Source organism: Leopardus geoffroyi, chromosome D3, assembly GCF_018350155.1.
Source record: "Leopardus geoffroyi isolate Oge1 chromosome D3, O.geoffroyi_Oge1_pat1.0, whole genome shotgun sequence".
Lineage (NCBI taxonomy): Eukaryota > Metazoa > Chordata > Mammalia > Carnivora > Felidae > Leopardus > Leopardus geoffroyi.
This window is the reverse complement of record NC_059339.1, coordinates 80,043,094-80,064,691: the sequence shown is the minus strand read 5'-3', so window position 1 is coordinate 80,064,691 and position 21,598 is coordinate 80,043,094. Positions and strand designations below refer to the sequence as shown.

Sequence of the window (21,598 nt, the reverse complement as noted above, 5' to 3'; positions counted from 1 at the left end):
CCGTGCTGACAGCAGAGAGCCCAACGCGGGGCTCGAACACACGCACCGCGAGACCATGACCCGAGCCAAAGTCGGCTGCTCAACTGACCAAGCCATCCAGGCACCCCCTGTGAAGCCCTTTAAATGGTATACGTGCAATTATTCATTTTTCTGGAGAGAGTGTCTATAGCTGTCAGGAGACTCTCAGAGAGATCCCTGACCCCCCGTGTGGTAGATAAAACCCAGAGCTCACACTACCAGCGGCAAAGTTCCTTGTAACTACGATAAAACAGACGGCGTCTTAGCCTTGGGGAAAAAGTTATTATAATTGGTGGGCTATTCGTGCTCAAGCAGCGATGCAATGATAAGTCTCTATCATGATTTTAAACTGTAAAATTATCCTCCTGGTTCCATAAATACATTATATGCTGTGGCTGTAAAAGGGGCTGCTCATATAAAGCATCAGAAGACATTTATACTGCATCATGAATTTGGTATCGAACCGAGATACTCTCCATAAATATTAATTAATTAAGAATTAACTAAACAATGTTTGTCCCCTGAAAATTATAAAAAGCTTTCTCGGGAGCTTTGAGGAGTAGGTTGCTTTAAAAACACAAACAGAACCCAGAAATCTGAGGGAACGCCTTGACTTCAGCCAGTCCCGAGGTCAATGCTGCCATTGCCTTGGGAGGCTCACTGCCGGGGGCGGGAGGTGAGGCATGTGTAAATGAAGACAGTCCCGGGGGCTGGAGGATACAGTCACACACCCGTCACAAACCCAACGTGCGGACGGGGTCAAAACCCACCCTGCAAAGAGGTCTATCAGGAGGAAACGTGCGAGCAAAATTTTCCCCACGTTAGCATCCTTCCTCCCCAAATGGTCTGTGACACTTGCCTTCAAACACTGCATAAAAAACAGGGCTTTTTTAAAGCTCAGAAGGAAGGGACCAGGAAAATCACTTACCAGATGCAGGTGGCTGGTCACTGGAGGGGCTTCCAGACCCCGGGCCTCCCCTCATCGAGCCGGGAAGCCTTACGTCGGCCCCGTCCATGGGCTGGCCTGTCCCCTCGGCTGCTTCTTCAGGCAGGGGGCCCATGCCATAGGCGCACTGGGGCAAAGGTCCACTTTTCGCGGTAGGCGTGAGGGGTTCCCGGTCCTCCCCGGGAGGGTTTCTGCAGCCTGCGCAGCCCTCTGCAGAGCTGGGGCTGGCTGCCCAGTGGGGCCAATTGCCACCCTCCACTTCTTTTTGCAAGTACTTTTCGGGGGCTATGGGAATCCAGTCGGTCCTGCACGGGGGCTCCGTGAAATTGCAGCTTTCAGAATCCACCAAGCCCTCTGTCCCAGTGAAGCACTGGCTTAAACTGTCATTCTCCCCCACCTCCAGGGGCTCAGGGAAAGGGGGTGTGGATTTGCTGCCAGGCCGAGGGAGGGACAGTGAAGAGTCTGGGGTCTGGGAGGGCCTGTCTACATATTCGTCTTCCGTGGGCATCTGCCTGAAGGGGTCCCCCTCCATCTCGCTGACCAAGGTGAGCACTCCAGCATCTTCTCCCTGTGCACAGGGACCACCCCCTGTGCACACACCGCCACAGAGGCCAACACCGTCTGGACAGCACATATCTTCGGGAAACATCTTCTCTTCCAGAGCCAGCAGTAAGACACCTTCACAAATTTCACGCTGACTAGAGGCTTCCATATGAGTGCTGCTAAAATTGTTGCCTGAGGACTCCTGCAGATTTCAATTCAGAAGGCACAGGTATTAATGCCCACACTTACTAGAACGTGTTCCTGCTAAACACAGCTGAAAATGGTTTATAGTAATTATTTCCACCGTGACAAGTACAGATGGACCACTCACTATGGTACTTTGCCTGTGTTATTTAAAATTACAGAGGGGGGGGAGAACCCTAAAATGGAATCCAACCAGAAACGAATGAATCAAACTGCATTTCCCACGAACAGCACGTTCACACCCAAATAAGGCAAAGGGCTAACTCAACTTTAGAACACAGTGTTTTGTCCATATACGTTCAATCTAAATTAAAAAAAAAAAACAAACTGTAAACAAATAATGAATTCTAGCTAGTAGCTTTGTTTTTTGCTGTGGTACAGTTTGGTAATTGTGAAACTACTGTCTCTGTGTTCCGTCATTGAGCCAATGAGCAAATATACTGACAGTAACGGGAACCACATTTCATCCTGTTGGGAATGGGAGAGGGGAGATTCAAATCCAGGTAAGGGAAAGACCGAATGAATCCTGTGGTGTTGGGATTGGGATTGGAATTGGGAGAATCAGGATGAGCTCCCGGTTTAAAGTTTATATTCTTCATGTCTTAAAGACAATAGATTTAAGGGACAGAATCAGGTAATTGAAGACATATTAATAATTAATAGCACATGTGGATAATAGTTCGTAACACTATTACTATTACTATTTCTTGATTTTGATAAAGGTTCTAAGGTTATGTAAGAGAATGTGCTGGCTCTTAGGAAATTCACCCTGAAGCATTTAAAGGTATAGGAGCATGATGTCTGCCTTTCACTCTAAAATGGACCATGAATAAAAGCACACATAGACATATACACACAGACAGATGGCCAATGATACAGTATAAGCAATTGCTGGGTCTGAGTTTAGGGCATGTGGCAGTTTTTTTGTGTGCTATTCTCACTGCTTTTCTATAATTTTGAATATATCAAAATTAAAAGTTACCAAAATAACTCTTTTCAATCACTCTGGAGTAAAGGAAAATGGCAGCTCTTTCCTACTCAGAATCTGTCCTAGGCGATCAAGACTGGCACCAGAAAACAACATAACTGATGTATGTGCACAGAGATGACGCGTGGCATGAAATGCAAAGAAAACAGCATTTAGATGAGCAGCTGTGTGGGCTTTGGCTTATCCTGTAGCGACCACTCCTGGGATTGGAGGCTCCGTCCCTCCAGGCTCGGCATTTGACTACTAACCGCTACAGTTAGATGTACTAACATGACTACATGTTAGTAGTCAACAGCCTACTGTTAAAAGTACGTTAAGGAGACACTTAAGACTTTTAAATTTACCTTATTTCCACTTAGGCGGCCGCAAGCCTCATTGACCCAGTGCCACAAATTAGCTAGAAAAACAAAGTAAGGATAAGAACTTCTTATTATTATTTCCTCTAATTCAGTATTCTTGACCACTCTGTCAGCTGCGTGTATCTCTAAACACAGTCCTCTGCAAGTCTTTTCAGTGAGAGTTCCTGAGAGTGAAAACATTAAAAAAAAAAAAAAAATCAACCAATTCAAAGACTCTTCCTACTGAAACCAGAACTTTCTGATCTCTGCAAAGCCCAAGTATCATGCACTAACGTTCTTCCAAATTCCTCTGGGCACACTCGGAGTGGCTGTTAGGACTTCAGTGGTTCTCCTTCCCTTTGCAAGTTTTCTTTGATACGAGGGAAGAGGGACAGGCGGGTGGGGCTGGGAGCTGCCGGGGAGAATAAAGAAGACACTGGTCTGGGACACTGACTTTCCAGTACCCTAACTCCAATGTCTGTACAACACAGGGAAATTGCACGCCGGAAGGCTGTGGTAGGCCCCCCTAAGCTCCAGTGGGCCCCGAGTCCATAAAACCTATGAATTTATGTTCTACAAAGATAAAATTTTAGCCCACCTCCGCTGACTTTGATGGGGGGGGGGTGCTGTCCATTCTCCATTAGAAAATAATCAGGTCATGATAATAGCTAATGCTCCCTATTACATGACCTTGTCCGGTCCATTTCAATTCTCTGAGCCTCAGTTTCCTCATCATGAAACGGGAGAAATATCAGCACCCGCCTCATGGTGCCGTTGTGATTTCGCGACTGTGCGTAAAATGCGCAAGCGTGCTGGCACAAGATAAATATTCAGTATGTGTCAGTTACTGCAATGACCTTTGTTATTCGTTTCGCGTCTTTTCTGCATTTTTGAAATTACACAAAAATAAAGTTACTCCAAATAAAAGGAAACCTGTAGCTCTTCCCTTGGAGGGATCAGTACTAGATAATCCCAAATGGTACTAAGAAAGGATATTTGTACACGGGGGATACTCATAATTACTAAGATGATCTCTCTCCCAGATGACTGCAAAAGCCCTCCTAACTGTATGTCTGCATCCACTCCTATGCACCCCCAAAGTTGTTTTCCATCTACAAGCAGAGGGCTGTTTTCACTGCTCTTTGCTAAGGATAAGGAGCAAACTCCGAACCCAAGCCTGCAGCGCTCCATCATCTGGCCACCCCTCCCCGTCCAGTTCCATCTCACGCTGGTCCTGACTTTCTGCTCCAGCGGCACTGACCTTAACTAATGCCAACTGGCCTTCAGATCTCAGCTCCGTATCTCTTCTGGGAGACCCTTGCTGGCCCCAAGGTCAGAGGACCCCGTTATCTGCTCACCTAGAGCTCCGTAATTTCCCTTTTTAGCACTCAGTCTCACTGTGGTGCTCGGTAACGAGCCCCCAGTGCCAGTCCCATCCCTGGTAGCCAAAAAACGTGTGCCCCATGAACAGATGAAGGGAAAGCCAACAGCTCTAAACTTTCATTTGGTCATTGGTAGACCCATCGTCTTTCTCACTGAGAAGATATGGCACTAAGAGATTATTACAGAGACAAAAACTAAAAAAAAAAAAAAAAAGATCAGAAATCTGTTTATCTCACATAAACTCCACAAGTGACCCTCACCATCTGAACATGCATTATTCAAATCCCTAGTTACTGGGTCGCTAGGGAAGTGGAGCATCGCTAAATAAAAATATTCAATAATGAGTAGACTCGAAGAGAACAGAACACTGCTCTCTGCTTAACATAAGCATCTTCAAACATCATCTTCCCTGTTTAAAAACTTTTGATTGCCCCGTGTTACATCAAGTAACATGACGTTAATGGAAACAGCAAGATATGTGAGGTTTCATGAAGTCCATGCATGTGATATAGGAGAACTGATCGAACCACAGCCAAGCCGAGGTGGATATGACAAACACCCGAGCAACTGAAAATGGAAAAAGGATGGCGGGACAACAGGTGCTCCAAGAGAGGAAGATCTGACCTCGAAAGCATGAAGAAATCGCTCAAGGAATCCTTTCTTAAAAACGACACTCTTTCAGCTTTGTCGTGTAGAAGCCAAATGTGATGTGAGGCTAAAAGGCACTATCAGTTGCTCTTACAAGGTAACACCCGATTATTCATTCTAAGAACAAGCACCTAAATTTTACTGAATAGAAGATAATTTATTTTCATAATTTCATTTCGTATTGCAAGGTAAGACCCCCAGTCAAAACTTTATGTCTGCCATTTACTGGAACATTTGTCTCTATTTTAAGTGGGTGCATTAAAAATGTTGGTATTCTTGAGGCGCCTGGTGGCTCAGTTGGTTGAGCATCCGACTCTTGATTTTGGCTCAGGTCATGATCTCACGGTTCACGAGACTGAGCCCCACATCGGGCTCTTGCGCTGATAGCACAGAACCTGCTTGGGATTCTCACTCTCTCCCTCTCTCTCTGCCCCTTCCCTGCTCGCTCTGTCTCTCTTACCCTCTCGATCTCAAAATAAATATTCTGGGTGATTCAGTTGGTTAAGTGTCTGACTTCAGTTTAGGTCATGATCTCATGGTTCCAAGGTTCGAGCCCTGTGTAGGCCTCTGTGCTGACAGCTCGGAGCCTGGAACCTGCTTCAGATTCTGTGCCCCCCTTTCTCTGCCCCTCCCCCACTCTCAACTTACCTCTCTCTCTCAACAATAAATAAATATTAAAACTATTTTTTCAATATTTTTTAAAAACGTTGGTATTCTTGGAAAAAGGCAACTCATTCACACCTGATGATCTATCCTGCGTGAACACACAGCCTAAGAGTCATCAGTTCCTGAACCTAGAAAGGTATCTGCTTTCTTTAAGATTACTTTTCAAAAACCAGTGTAGATACAATACCTGTTACTGCTTTCCCTTTTTTCCTATAGTAAACACCAAAGATGACAGCAGCAACTAATGCCACAGATATGAAGAGAAGCAGAATAATTAAACCGGGCAAGTATATCTTGGATTCTGTATTGGAAGAAAATAAGAAAAAGGTGTTAAAGATGATTTCATATCATTCTCTAGTTATTTTAATTGTTGGTTAAAAACAAAACCCTTTGAATCAAACCCCAGAGTGGAGGATGCTGGTCTGACAGCAGAGAAGAAGGACGGTCCCCAACTCTGATGGCAGGTGTGCAGAGAACGCTGACCTCTGGAAGGGGGAAAGTGACTTTGCTGCCAGCCTCGCGCCCGGCGTCCCTCCGCAAGCCAGCCCAGGGCTGTCTTTAAACATTGCTATTTTAGCACAACTCTAATCATGCTGACCACGCCATCTAGATCCATCTTTGCTTACCAAGGACGACACCTCATTCCCTCCAGCTGGACGGCCTCCAAGGCCAAAGGAAGCCCCTTATCCTATCTCTTTCCAAAGAACAACGTGGCACCAGAGTTCTGCCGGTCGTGAGAACAGAACCATGGCCGTCCTGCGAAGTGTTTCAGGTAGGTCATCTACAACACAATGTGACACAACCATTTCTCCCATCCCTCTTGATCACTTCATTACTAGAACCTTTATATGATGGGTTCTTGGTTTACATGCCCTGGTTTCCAGGACTCCCGCCTCTCCTTTCCTTCTCTCTTATTAAGAGTAGCTTTTGGGTTGCCTGGGTGGCTCAGTCGGTTGAGCGTCCGACTTCGGCTCAGGTCATGATCTCACGGTTCACGAGTTCAAGCCCCACGTCGGGCTCTGTGCTGACAGCTCGGAGCCTGGAGCCTGCTTCGGATTCTGTGTCTCCCTCTCTCTCTGCCCCTCCCCCATTCGTGCTCTGTCCTTCTCTCTCAAAAAAAAAAAAAAAAAAAAAAAACAAAACAAAACCCAAACATTTAAAAAAAATTGTAGCTTTTCATTCCCTCAGTTGTTTCCAATGTTATCTTTAAAATGGTCTTTTTTTAATGCTGCTCTGTGGTAACTCCATGTGCGGAACGCTTAGGTGTCCTCCTGTTTCCCAAAATGTCAAACTTAAACCCTTAATTAGCCCCATTAATCTGTGGCCTGGGTTCTCTTGCCTCATGACGAGGGTCTTCCTGATGTGTGCGCCATCTCCAGTGCTGCCATATCTGGACCCGCCTCTGCCCCACGTCACTCCCCTTGGTAACCAGCATCCAGGTGACAAAAGCTGTCAACTTTTCCGTCGAGCTTTGATCACTTAAGCTACTCAAAATTAACTTGATCTACAAAACGTGCCGTATATAACAACAGCGATATTCTAACTCTAGCTGGTGACCAAAATCTCCCACAGACACCCTTACTGTGATCTCCACTATCCTGCCATATTTGGGCATTTTAATTCAGGTTTACAGCTCCATTTCTTTTTTCTTTTCTTTCTTTGTTTCTTTCTTTCTATTTTTGCATATATGAATATTTTATTAGTCATCCATTCCAGCAGGAAATTTTCAAGTAAACAACATATGTCGAGTTAGAACACCGATGGAAGAGAAGGGGGACCACGGATAAGATGGGATGAAACTGAGGTGAACCCCTTCAGGCACAGCATGTACTTGGGAAGACATCTAGAAGAGCGGACGAGACTGGGCATATCTACAACCAACCCGCTCTGTTTAAACGTACCATTTGGTGGCTTTGTAGACGGCAGAGAAGAACTGCAAACCACATCTGATTTATCGGTCCCATGACGTACTTCCGTCTCTCCGAGAACGCTACAGCTGTGGAGGTAGAATTGGTTAAGTACTCGGTTTCATATTCTTGTTTTTTAAAAAAACAACGCTACACAAGGCTCTACTCCCCTAGATTGCTAGCTCCTTCGGGAGAAAAACTGAGGTGTTCCTGCACACGGGAATCCCCAGTGCCTGTCACACACTGTAAGGGTGGACAAATGAATGAGCAAAAGTAACCACTGCCAGGGTTCTCTAAGAACTAGTCCGAGACTGTGCTCTGGAAAAGAGCATTGGTGTCTTCAGTAAAGATGCCAAATGGTTCAGTGGCCTTGGCTGAGTGATAAACTTTTGCTGAATGCTCTTTTGAAGCCGAAAACACAAAAAATCTTTTTCAACATAAAACGTAAGTGGACTAGAAAATAAATATCTAATGAGAATTACTATATTGGGAATTTTTTAGGATTCAATACATGTATTTATATTAGTATTTAATAAAAAGCACACAATGGAAGGACCCAGGGATTCCACTATATATACATATAATTTCACTGCACACACACACACACACACACACACACACACACACATACACACACACACACACGCACGCATTAAGTGCGAAACAGTATATATACACGAGATGATGCACTGAGAATTATTTATTACTGTGACAGACTGGAAACTACTTAAATGGCTATCAAAAGGGAAATTATTAAATAAGATGATGGAATAGCTCTATGGTGAAACACTAGCGACCAAAAGCCACAAAGATGTAAGTCAACAAACATGGAATGAGCTCCCGTTAGCATATATTATGTGAAGAAGCCCAAGATGTGTAGAGTATGCAAACATTTACATGAACAGGAGGCTTCCATATGCGCACACACACACACACACACACACACACACATCTCTGGGCAAATACACCGGTGGTGTGGGGAAGCTGGGAAGCTTGGGAGCGGCGAGAGAATGATAATAAACATCATAAGTCATTCTCAAGTAAATAAGGTTAGAAAAAGGAAAAAAGCTGCAACTGGAAGTCAAAGATTCGACCCAACTGAATCTAAAAAGTAGTACAGAGCTCCTGTCACACGTCAAGTTGAAGACAGTGCAGGTGGAGTTTAAAAGCAAACTCAGGGCACCTGGGTGGCTCAGTTGGCTAAGCCTCATACTCCGGCTCAGGTCGTGATCTCACAGTCCGTGAGTTCGAGCCCTGTGTCGGGCTCTGTGCCGACAGCTCGGAGCCTGGAGCCTGCTTCGGATTGTGTCTCCTTCTCTCTCTGCCCCTTCCCCACTCATGCTCTCTCTCTCAAAAATGAATAAATGTTAAAAAAAATTTTTTTTTAATAAAATAAAATCAACAAACTCTCTTGGCTCCTCCGTTGTCACTTACTTGGTCCAAGGTTTGCATTTTTCTGTGGAAGAGAAGGCATCTGAGAAGGAGCCCACAAGGCAGGGCTCGCACACTGTGTCCTTGTTGAGCTGCACTGTCAACAAAATGGACAAAAGAACAAACAAAACAAACAGGCACACTTAGAGATCGGCCAGGCTGAAGGCCCCGAGGACCCGAGATCAGGAGCCCCGCCAGTGCCTCCAGCCTCCCCACTCCCACTGTCACCGCCTACGGCCGATTGCTTTGGTTCATCCTGGCTGTAGAGGGCCCAGCGTCCCAGAACCGCCCTTAGAAAGGTAACTGGCTCACTGTCAGGCTACTGACATCAGTGTCTGAGTTAGGGACTCATGCTTTGCTGTTCAGAGCCGCTGTCCTGGTCACGTGGGGAGCCTGCTGTCTGCCTTATTTTAACCAGGCACCTGTCCGATCTCCCCTTTCAGCCTTTTGGGTTCATAGCAGTTTTTGTCTACAAAGGATGGCAGCCTTTTCACAGCTTTTAAGGCAAACTTCCTGTCATGACTCCTGACCAGCTAAATCTTACCAGTCCGAACACTAGAACGTTTGTAACAAAGTTTTCTCTAACAAAAACAGAAACAAAAGCAACCCTTTCCCAAAAAACCCTATGGATCTCCTTCTCTTAAACCAAGAGTTGGTAGCAAATGTTTTCTAAAAAGGGCCATACAGTAAATATATTAGGCTTTGCAGGCCTTCTGATCTCTGTAATTACTTGTAGCATGAAAATACCATAGACAATATGTTAAAAAAAACAACAACAACGATATGGCTGTGTTCCAATAAAACTCTATTTACACAAACACAGTGGTGGGATGGAGTTTGGACCCCTGCCTTAATCCACAGCAGTGCAAGCAGACATTGGTTGTAGTTAGGAAGACTTCTCCAGATCTCTAACATTCCTCATCAACTATGTTATCAAAATAGGAAATATCTCCAATTTCGTAGGTCTATTATCCTTACTGTAACCGACACGTGATGCCCCTTTGGTAATTTCAATAAAGAAGAACATTGGTGGAGCGCCTGGGTGGCTCAGTTGGTTAAGCATCGACTTTTGATTTTGGCTCAGATCATGATCTCAGAGTCGTAGGTTCGAGCCACACTCAGCCTGGAGCCTACTTGGGATTCTTTCTCCCTCTCTCTCTGCTCCTCCCCCCGCTCCCCTCCCCTCCCCCAATCAACCAATCAATGAACATTGGCTACTATGTGATATCATAATCAGGCAATCAGTGCCAAAATCACAATTTACTCTTAAAGCAGTTAATTTACGCTTGAAAGCACTTCTGTGATTTATTTTCATAAATAAAGCATTAAAATAATAAATTGCACTTTTTTGTCCAAAGTCAAATGGGAAGTACATTCTTGATTTCTGTAATTGCCTCAATAAGTAGGGTACCCCAAAGGATACAAAAATGCTGATTTGAAGGGGCCCATGCATCCCAATGTTCATAGCAACACTGTCAACAATAGCCACACTAAGAAAGAGTCTGAATGTCCATTGACTGATGAACGAATAAAGAAGATGTGGTTTATATATACAGTGGAATATCACTGGGCAATCAAAAAGAATGAAATCCTGCCATTTGCAACAACGTTGTTGGAACTAGAGTGTATTATGCTAAGTGAAATAAGTCAGAGAAAGACAAATATCATATGATTTCACTCAAATGTGGAATTTAAGAAACACAACAGATGAACATAGGAGAAGGGAAGGAAAAACAAGATAAAAACAGAGAGGGAGGCAAACATAAGAGACTCTTAAATCCAGAGAACAAACTGAGGGCTGATGGGGTGGGGGGGGGGGGAGGATGGGTGATGGGCATTAATGAGGGCACTTATTGGAATGAGCACTAGGTGAGAAATGTAAGAGATGAATCACTGGGCTCCACTCCTGCAACCATTATTACACTATATGTTAACTAACTTTGACTGAAATTAAAAAAAAAAAACAATTATTAATAATTCATCTAATAATCCCCAATCTAGTAGTTTGATTCACTTTGAAACGATATTAACAGAAGCCCAGTTAACATCTAGTTGTAATTCAGTTAACATCTAGTAATTCAGACAGCTTTGAAAAATATTAACACACTCTAGAAGAGTAACCCTTAGAAACAAAGAGACTTCCTAAGGAGCCACAAGTCACACATGGCTTTAAAGGCATTAAATCCAAGCACTGGACTCTCACATCTACTATTTGAAACAACTGACCTGCCAGAGGCATCCTATAGGTTCTCCTTTCCTCTTTCCCTGGACACAATCACACTTTCCCCACGTTACAAAAGAAGGCAGGCTGCTTGCCCGCTCCAAATCCTGCTCTGGTGCTAAACCTCTGAGATGCCAAAACAAAACAAAACAAAACAACATAACAAATCGAAATATCGGTAATGGCAAAACTCCTGCATTCAGAGCACCTCCATACAGTGTCTACCTTTTCTTGTCTGTCGAGGGCAAAATGTGAGTGTGACAACAGAATGGGGTATCTGGGACCAGGGTGAGTCGTTCGGAATTCAAATACACGGCAAGGTAGGGCACGAGGGAGATTTTCATTCACCCACTTCACCCCCTCCATCCTCCACCTATTTTCAGAGAACACACCATTTCCAAAGGAATACGGTGGAGACAACACCCATCAAAGAAAAGGCACCTTTTCTCATGCAGGTGGCAAACTTGTGGGAAGGCTCTGGGCCTTGTCTTAGAATCAAATTCAAAAGGGAGTTGGTTGTCATAGGGAGATTTTTTTTTTTTCAATTTGTTTAAAGAGATTAAAAAAAAATTTTTTTTTACATTTATTTGTTTTTGAAGGACAGAGAGAGACAGAGCACAAGTAGGGAAGGGACAGAGAGAGAAGGAGACACAGAATCCAAAGTAGGCTCCAGGCTCCGAGCTGTCAGCACAGAACCTGACGCGGGGCTTGAACTCATAAACCATGAGATCCTGACCTAAGCCGAAGTCAGATGCTTAACCTACTGAGCCACCCAGGTTCCCCAGATTTATTTTGATAATTAAAAAAAAAAAAAGAATCAAGTCAGACTTTTTCCAAGAGAAAGCCCATCTGGTTCAGTTGATACATTTGGTAAAAAGGGCGGACTGGACCAGTGTGACTGATGGACATTTTCTTCCATAAAAATTGAAATGAATAGCATCTTAATTCTTCTAATCCTGTCCAAGTCTTCTGGGTTAAAACAGTTGCCTCTAAATGAAAGATCAACAGATATGAAGAATCATTTGTTACATCTTGAAAAAACTGCTTTGGGGTGCTTTCCAGAAGTCAGGGCAGTAAATAACTCTAAGAAATACTTTTCTGTCAAGAAGATAGCTATTTCTGGGGCACCTGGGTGGCTCAGTCGGTTAAGCGTGGGCCTTCAGCTCAGGTCACGATCTCACAGTTTGTGCGTTTGAGCCCTGCGTCAGGCTCTGTGCTGACAGCTCGGAGCCTGGGGCCTGCTTTGGATTCTGCGTCTTCCTCCCGCCCCCCGCCCCTCCCTCCCTCTCTCTCTAAAATAAATAAACATTAAACAAAAATTTTTTTTTAAAGGAGATATCTATTTCTTTACTTTTAACAAAATTGAAAACACAACTGAGTTCTTAACTGAGATATCATTAAAAACACCTTTGAGGGGCACCCTGGTGGCTCAGCCAGTTGAGCGTGTGACTTTGGCTCAGGTCATGATCTTGCTGTTGGCGAGTTCAAGCCCTACAAGGGGCTCAGTGCTGTCAGCACAGAGCCTGCTTCAAATCTTCTGTCTCCCTCTCTCTCTGCCCCTACCCTGCTTGCGTGCACACACACTCTCTCTTAAAAATAAATAAACATTCAAAAACCTCAGACATCTTTTCATGTCACACCATTCTGAGGCCTGGACATATAACTAAGAAAGTGTTGAAAGAACGGATACTTGTCTAACAGGTTTCCTTAGCCATTTAGTGATTTATGGGACCAAGTTTCTCAGCACTTGGTGGAAATAGAATGAATGTTGAATTCTGTTGCATTTTAGCAATAAATAATAGCCAACCATGAATATATGAATAAGAAAAACTCCACTCATTAAGTTCATAAAGTTTTTACAATCATACCAAAATATATTTTTGACAATCGGGTAATAACTGTAATAACAATTCAGTCCAGAAGTGTTTTTAACTCTTAGAACCTTGAGTCACGGGAAATTTTTAAAAATTACAATCTCTAATCTGTGTACATTTGTGATGTGAAAGCCTATGAAAAGGTGATTCGTAAAAGCCCTCCAAGCATAAAAATACATTAGGATAAAATTCTATGGGGAAAGTGAAATGGATACAAATCAGAGGAGGGAAAAGAACTGTATAAAACTTCCAAGAGCGAAGGACCATTAGTGCATTTTTAAAAGGATGATGATGCTATCAAATTGCTATGCTGTTTAGATGCCACTGAATTCCATTTTTAAAAGTGTTACTGCTGTTATAATTCCTTGGAAACTAATTCCTTAGCAACTCTTTACATTGGCAATAAAAAAATGTTAGCTGCCAACCTAAAAATATGCCAGGGGCGCATGGTTTTTCAAAAGCCTTCTAAGGGGTTGCACCAGATTTTTAAAAAGGGTCTGAGGACCCCTGCCCGCCTAAGCGGGGTTGCACCAGATTTTTAAAAAGGGTCTGCGCTACCCCTGCCCGCCTAAGCGGGGATCCCAAGGTGTCCCGGATGGAGCCTTCGGTGGAGCGCCCCGCGCCCACATTTCCCTGGACGAGGTTAACCTGGCCCTGCTCAAGGGGGCCCCCAAGCTACTCCCGGGCCACCTGCTTCCCCGGAGCGGGAATGATGCAGAGACGCCTCTCAGAGCCTGCTCCGGCCCCCGCGGGAGAGCCCGCCTGACGCACGAACCAAACCCCTACCCGGGTGCTGCGCGCCAAAGCCCGGGGCGCACTCGGCGTTGCGGCGACAGCAGTCACAGTCCGCGCTCCAGTGGTAGCCGGCCGTGCAGGCGCAGCGCCGCGGGGCCGTCCGGTTGCCGGGCTCCACGGCCACCAGGGCCTTGCCTGCGGGAGACAGAGACACAGCTGCTCACCTTCCACCTTAAGGCAACCCTGCAACACGGGGACGTGGCACCTGCCTGGCTCCCCGCAAATGCATCACTGGGGCCTGGGTTTTCCGGAACTACCAAGCTCCCCCTTCCAGTGCTTTCACTAAAACAGCCCAGCAGGGTTCTCTCTCTCTCTCAATAATTAAGTCTTGTGAGTTTTTTTTTTTTTTTTTAATTTTTTTTTCCAACGTTTATTTATTTTTGGGACAGAGAGAGACAGAGCATGAACGGGGGAGGGGCAGAGAGAGAGGGAGACACAGAATCGGAAACAGGCTCCAGGCTCTGAGCCATCAGCCCAGAGCCTGATGCGGGGCTCGAACTCACGGACCGTGAGATCGTGACCTGGCTGAAGTCGGACGCTTAACCGACTGCGCCACCCAGGCGCCCCAGTTTTTTTTTTTTAAATGTTCATTTATTTTTGAGACAGAGGGAGAAAGGGCATGAGTGGGGGAAGGGCAGAGAGAGAGGGAGACAGGATCCCAAGCAGGCTTCCCTCTCTGAGACCATGACAGGAGCCAAAGTCCGATGCTTGCTTAACTGATTGAGCCACCCAGGCACTCCGAGTCTTGTAATTTTTTTTTAAAGGCAATTTTCATAGTAGTGAGAGGACTAAGAACCGGGGAATTATGATTATTGTCTATTTTGGCTCATGCAAAATAGATTTCACAGCTGCTTAATTTTTAGTGAAATGAAATGTGATCAATAGTCTTAACACTAATGCTAGATTGAACCTAAGAGAACAGGGATCTGGACACCGGGGATTCATCTTGGGATCCTGCAGGACCACAAGATTATTCAGAGCTGTGAAAACAGCGGTCACAGTGTAATTAGAGAAGTGTGATGCGTAATTAGAGAATGCATTACAGAAGTTGAGCCTGATGACATACTTGGAAGTTAATCTCCCCAAATACTCAGGGCAATCTGTTTGGTACTTGTCTCTTTTCTCACAACACATTGCAAAGTGCTCCTCTTCTTAACCCAAAGCTGCCCTTTCCACTTTTTGTGGAAGAGAAGTCACGCTTATACAAGGCCATCTCCATTTGGTGATTCATATTTGCCATTTCACCCACTCGCTAAAATTTCATTGTAACCCCACCTCGGTACTCCTGGCACTTTTGCGGTCATTCTTGGACACATGCAGAACAGTGGAAATTTCAAGCCACTGGCCAGACATGCATGCTCTCAGCTGAGGTCAAGCAAAGTCCCACTCTGCCTTCTTGTGCCTACTGGAATCAAGTGTCCTTTTTGTGGTCTATTTAGTGTCCCATTTTTGGCATTTCTGTGCTTTTTGTTAGTGATGCCATTGCTTAAAATGGCCCACAGTCCTTGTGCAGAAGTGCCATTTGGTATTTCCAGGCCCCTCAAGAAGGCTGTGATGTGTCTCATGGAGAAGATATATGCTAAGATAAACTTTGTCCAGGCATGAATTTCAGCACTGTTGGTTGTAAGTTCAATGTTAATGAATCAGAATATTTATTAAGGTGTCTTTAAACAGAAACACACATAAAACAAGGTTAAACACGGATCAGTTAACAAAGATGTTGTGACCAGAGGCTCCCAGGAACCTAACCCTGTATTTCCCCTAGGAGCAGTGGTTCAGTATTTGCTAGTTCATTTTTTGTGATGACTTTATAGAACATTATTCTGTGAATAACAGGAATCAACCTGCATACACACACACACACACACACACACACACACACACGATATAATACAATATTATTTGAAACAGACTTTAGGACCCTATAGGACCCCATCTCACCTGGCCTGTCCAAATAGCCTTACTTATACTGAGTACTTATGGAAGTTTGTTTTGGACAGATTGTGGGTCCTCTCAGAATTCATGTTGTAATCCTAACCCCCAGGGTGATGGTACTAAGGAGTGCAGCCTTCGGGAGGTGGTTAGGCCATGGGGTTGGAGACACATGAGTGGATTAGTGCCTCTGTACAAAAGCAGACAGCTTCCTTCCTCTGTTCTCCACCATATGGAGACACGGCAAGAAAATCTTGAAATCCTGAAGAGGGCACTCACCAAGAACCCAACCATGCTGGCACCCCCATCTCCCACTTCCAGCCTCCAGAACTGGGAGAAATAAAGGTCTGTTGTTTGAGCCACTCAGTCTGTGCTATTCTGTTAGAGAAGCCCAAGTTCCAGCCCTCAGGGAGGGGATGTTTCCTATTCCCATTCTTTTTAGACCCGAGCATGGAGAACCTGAGAAATCTTCCTGCCTCCCTCCTGTGTCCGCTCTGCTCCCCGGTGCCCAGGTCAGTTGTATAGCACCAAGGCCAATCTGCATAAACATGTGCCTAATGCCACAACATACATGGACAAGGATCACTTCCTTGGAAAATTCTAATTCCACGACCCACTCAAATGTGAGTGCATGTAAGCCGGTGTGGTGATGAAAAATTTTGACGTTATTTTTAAGTATCTTAACGTACCAGGTTTGGGGCTTTAATTGACTTTGGCAGGAGACAGAATGAATCTTTATTTCCAAGAGACAGCAGTGAGTCAAGGTCATTACTAAGCAGTGGGAAAGAAAAAAAGACTTGATCAGATGCTTCTGCTCAGTGGAGTTTCCATGTTACCTTTTGCGGCCAAAATCTGCCAGCTGTCTCTAACACATTAGAAAATTATGACGTTTAAAAAAAATACTTCTCTTCTAATTCTGTCCACTGAAAAGAACCTATAAACAAGGATCAGTCTGGTAACAGTGAGCCTCACGGGCACCCAGAGTGAGGTCGCTAAATAAGATGTTCCTCTGGATGCAGTCAGGAATTCTTAAAGAAATGGCTGGTTTGAGGTTCGAAGCAGGAAATGTCCAAGATGAGCCTGGAGGCAAGGGGAGCTCTTAAAGTCACCTGGGGTCATAGCAAAGACTGAGGGGCCAGCTGGAGGAGGTAAGATAATCTGAGCACCCATACAACTAGTAACTGCAATAGATTAAAATACCTCAAATATGTCTAAATGGCTGCGTTCGTAATATTCATACAAATCCTTTGGAGAAGCTTGGTGATCTAGGCATTATTTTGAAAAGTGGTAAATAAAGTTACAAGCATTCATTCTGCCTTTCCTGTATATACTGTAATTCAGGGTAACAATTAGTTGAGGAGGGAAGCTTCTCCAACTATAACGAAGAAGGAGTGATAGAAGGTCGCCTTTCTACAGCTCCTAATGAAAATGGATCGAGGCCATGATGGTCGACTGCCGCTCATATCACAAGAAGAGAGGTAAGCAGCTAGCTACTATATGATCCCTGCATCATGCCAACTATGAAGCAGTTTTGCAAAACAAACAAACAAACAAACAAATAAACAAAAATACCCAGCTTTTCATGAGCCTTCTAGACCTAACAATCGCTTTGCAGGAAATAGAAGAGACAGAAAAATCTGTTAAATGACACAAAGGGAATGCAACCAGCAGAAATCAGACTGTGGAAACTTCACAGGATTACAAAGATGGTTTCTGCAACAGAGAAACTAAATGGGAAAGAAAAAAAAAGGCAAAGGAACCTCTAGGTCAAGACTAAAGGGACATATTTTGATCCTGATTCCTACAATTAAACTATAATTAACATTTTTTTGAGTCAAAATAAAAAAAAATAGCAGTCTGATAGGGAGATCAAACTGTATAGTAAGACACTTACGGTTCAGGAAGAAGACTTGAGAGTCAGATCTGGCTTTGAGTCCTGCTTCTCATTTGTTAACCTTAGAAAAGTCACCCAACCTCTCCTGGTCTCAATTATATTAGAACAAAGGTTTGACATGAAGGGATGCCTGGGTGGCTCAGTTGGTTAAGTGTCCAACTCTTGATTTTAACTCAGGTCACGATCCTACGGTTTGTGGGATTGAGCCCCGCGTTGGGCTCCGTGCTGAGCGTGGAGCCTGCTGGGGGTTCTCTCCCTCGCTCTTAAAAAAAAAAAAATGTTCTAAATGAAGAATGTTCACACAATGCTTCGGGATCTGAAGCACTTGCTTCTCGGGGTCCAAGGTCAAAGCTTCTCCCTATGCCCCCCAAAAGAGATAGCACCACCGTATCAAAAATATCACTTATTCACACTTGCCGCTGATATGCCTGACTTACCTGAGTCGCAGACTTTATGCAGTAAGCATTTATCTTCTTCATTCCAGGTGTCTAAGTACTCGTCCGGGCCACACGGCAGGCATACACTCTCCGAGGTAGTAGTGCATTTAGAAGACATGTACTTTCCTTAATTTAGGAGAGAAAAAAATGCACCAATTGAAAATACCCCCCCAAGAAAAATAACAACAAAAATACACCAATCTATTGGACCATTTAAAGGACTGCGATCCCAGGAAGTCCCCTATCACAGTAAGATACAAGGGATGAGGCCACATATCAGTGATGGGCTCTCAGGCATCCCAGCTGGCTAAAACAGCCTCTCCTAGGTTTGCTGTGCTCAAGGTGAGCAGCCTTTTAGCTCATCTAAGTAAAACATCATCCTTTCCACCCTACATCTCTGCTGACCAGGGAAAAGGAGGATAGTTTTCTAACAGGTAACTGTAGAACTTGAGGGGTTCCCTGGGGGCTAAACAAGAATTTCACCTTACCCCTGCCCTCCCATCTCCAAAATCCCCTCTGCTGTCAATCTGGAGACTTAACTTCTTTTGTTCTACATATACTGGGGGCTCATAGGTAACTCAGTTTGACTAAAGAGCACTACACACACACACACACACGCATGCACACACATGCATGCACACGCACACATGCACGCACACGCACACGCACACACATGCATGCATGCTCACGAAAATCACCAGCTCTTGCTCTGCACATCTGAAAAATATTTACATCTTGAATATCTAAAGGATCCTCTTGTAATGTAACCGCGGTTTCTAGAACAATGAATGAGTGAGGACCCCACGGACTTGGGGCTTTACTGAGGCTGTAGAAACATTTGGCCACAATCTGGCAGAGCAACTGTGGGGGAGAGGTAACCGGTCCGCCTTCTGCCCCTCAGCAGGTGCGTGGGGAGAAGGTTTAATAGGGCGTAGGCAATTTTCAGCAGCAACAATTCCAGTATGGTATTCCCCCCCCAAATTTTCTGTAAAATACTTTTAAAGAAGAGTTACATTTTGTATGTTGTAAGTTTGAATTGCAAAGTGCTAAAATATGGTTTTCAAAACCATGGTTTCTCAAGAAATAGCGTTTTAGAAAACCGTGTTCCAGCATAAATTAAGTAGCAGTTTCTGCAATTGTTTTTGATTTTTAAGTGATTTTATCTATTGAGAGAGAGGTTTTTGTCTTCAGGGTGACACGCAGTACTACCTGCCACTGCCATAAAAAGTCGATCCAATTTCTTTTTTTTTTTTTTAATCCGGCAGGATAGAAGTTATTCCTTGGATTAAGAAATAAATGAGAGCTCCACCCGCTTTTGAGGGGCAAGGAAAGGTGACTCAGACACACAAACCTGGTTCACATTTATGACAGCATCGTCCAAAACGCTCATAATGCCTCTCATGGGTACATGGAGGGGTGATCTGAAAAGTCACCTGCAAAGGAAATTGACACCAGGTAGAGATTTTGCACAAGTCCTTTCTGGATACAACAAAAAGTGAATCACCAAATTCCATTTCTGACAAGCCTAGGAAAACACCATCAACAGTCCTGAAACTGCTCTTTGTGATACCGCCTCCCTGCAATGCCATTTCCCTATATTAGCACATTCCCCACTAAGAATGTACGAAACCAATCGGTGCTGGCGTTAAAACCCATTTAAGCATTTAAAAATATTCCAGTTATGCTCATGGTAATATGATGGATTACGGTCACATGGTGGACAGAGACATGCTCAGCAACTTTGGTCATAAAACCGTAGAACATAAGGAGGCCCCTTAATATACATATTGTCCACAAGGGATGTCAAATTTGGTCTTACAGATTTTCTCTGAGTTTTTTTAAGCTTATTTATTTTGAGAGAGAGAGAGAGAGAGAGCACGCGCATGTGGGGCAGAGAGAGAGGAAGAGAGAGAGAATCCCAAGCAGGCTCCATACCATCAGCATAGAGCCCGATGCGGGGCTTGAACTCATGAACCATGAGATCATGACCTGAGCGAAAATCAAGAGTCAGATGCCTAACCGACTGAGCCACCCAGGCAGCCCAGACATTCTCTGAGCTTTAAAAGATGTTTAGGGGCACCTGGGTGGCTCAGTTGGTTAAGCAACTGCCTTCAGCTCAGGTCATGATCTCACAGTTCGTGGGTTCGAGCCCCGCATCGGGCTCTGTGCTGACAGCTCGGAGCCTGGAGCCTGCTTCGGATTCTGTGTCTCCCTCCCTCCGCCCCTCCCCCACGTGTGCTCTTCTCTGTCTCTGTCTCTCTCTCTCTCTCTCAAAAATAAATAAAATGTAAAAAAAATTAAAAAAAAAGATGTTTAATACTGCTTACCTCTTAGAATCGAAACACACGGAGAATTTTTTAAAGTGGGACAACAACATGTTACAAGAACACTGCAGGGTTGGAGCTCTGGGTCCTGCGGCCTGCTGGCTGAGAGGATCCCCCCCCTACCCCCCCCCCCCGCAACTGGCTGCTTAAGCTTTTTGAGCCTCTGTTTCCTTTCTGTACAATTCTAGATACAATTTCCAGATCTGCCCATCTACGTAAAACAAAACAAAAAGCCAAGTCCCCTGCAATCACTCAGAGATTCTTATCACTTTGCCACAGGAAAGCTCCTTCTGCATCAGCTTTCTCAGTGTGCAAGAAACACCACCACAGTCCTGTCGACAGGCAGGCAGGTCAGAAACAGAACGGTGTGGTACAACAGCTGGATTTGGCTCAAAAGTCACCAAAGGCTGCACGCCTGCTGGGGCTCAGGGATCCGAAGTTACAAACCCTGCCCTCAAGGGGCTTATACACACCGGCGTGCGTCCCCCGCAGAGGCAGATGCTGCCTCAGCCTGAGAAGGCCAGGGAGGGTGTCCTAAGGACTCTGATAAGTGAGCTCAGTCTTACAGGATACGTAGAGATGGGCCAGATGAGAGAAAAGGAACTGGCAGGGGGAGGTAGGGAGAGGGAGGAAGGGAGAGAACTGAGAACAGTTCGGAGGCCTAAAATGGCGCATGGGGTCAGGGTGGCGAGGGAGGCCATCAGCAGAGTGGTGGGGGACAGCAATGACTGAGCCCCCCGCAGAGGGCTTCATCTGCATATTAAAGAGCCTGGTTGGAAGGTGTGGAAATAACAGCTTAGAAGAAGCCCAGCATTCTCAAAATACCTGTTATGGAAGGAAGTTTTATGAAGAAAGCACCACGCCAGAAAACCCGAGGCTAGCTGAGTGGGGGTGGGGGGGACGCAGCCAATGTGGCCCTCTCCGGCCTCCCGCGGGCCAGGCACAGGGCTTCCGGGAGGGAGGGGGCAGGGAGGGCTACGTTGAGGTCGGTGAGAATGCTGAATGTGTTCCTGGGGTCACGTGTGCCAGGGAGGTTGTATCTGGACTAA

General features: G+C 44.9%; 1 protein-coding gene across 2 annotated transcripts in view; it reads right to left on the bottom strand.

Moving 5' to 3' along the window:
• The window catches only part of TNFRSF11A (TNF receptor superfamily member 11a), a 56,564-nt gene that overhangs the window by 13,463 nt on the left and 21,503 nt on the right, over positions 1-21,598 (bottom strand). For both annotated transcript variants that reach the window (XM_045457133.1, XM_045457131.1), the window contains exons 2-9: positions 19,577-19,658; positions 18,226-18,351; positions 13,954-14,097; positions 9,076-9,169; positions 7,636-7,730; positions 5,922-6,035; positions 3,044-3,096; positions 947-1,709 (exon numbers count right to left, since the gene is read on the bottom strand). In XM_045457133.1, coding sequence (XP_045313089.1) covers positions 947-1,709; positions 3,044-3,096; positions 5,922-6,035; positions 7,636-7,730; positions 9,076-9,169; positions 13,954-14,097; positions 18,226-18,351; positions 19,577-19,658 — 1,471 coding nt within the window. The remainder of the gene's footprint in view (positions 1-946; positions 1,710-3,043; positions 3,097-5,921; positions 6,036-7,635; positions 7,731-9,075; positions 9,170-13,953; positions 14,098-18,225; positions 18,352-19,576; positions 19,659-21,598) is intronic.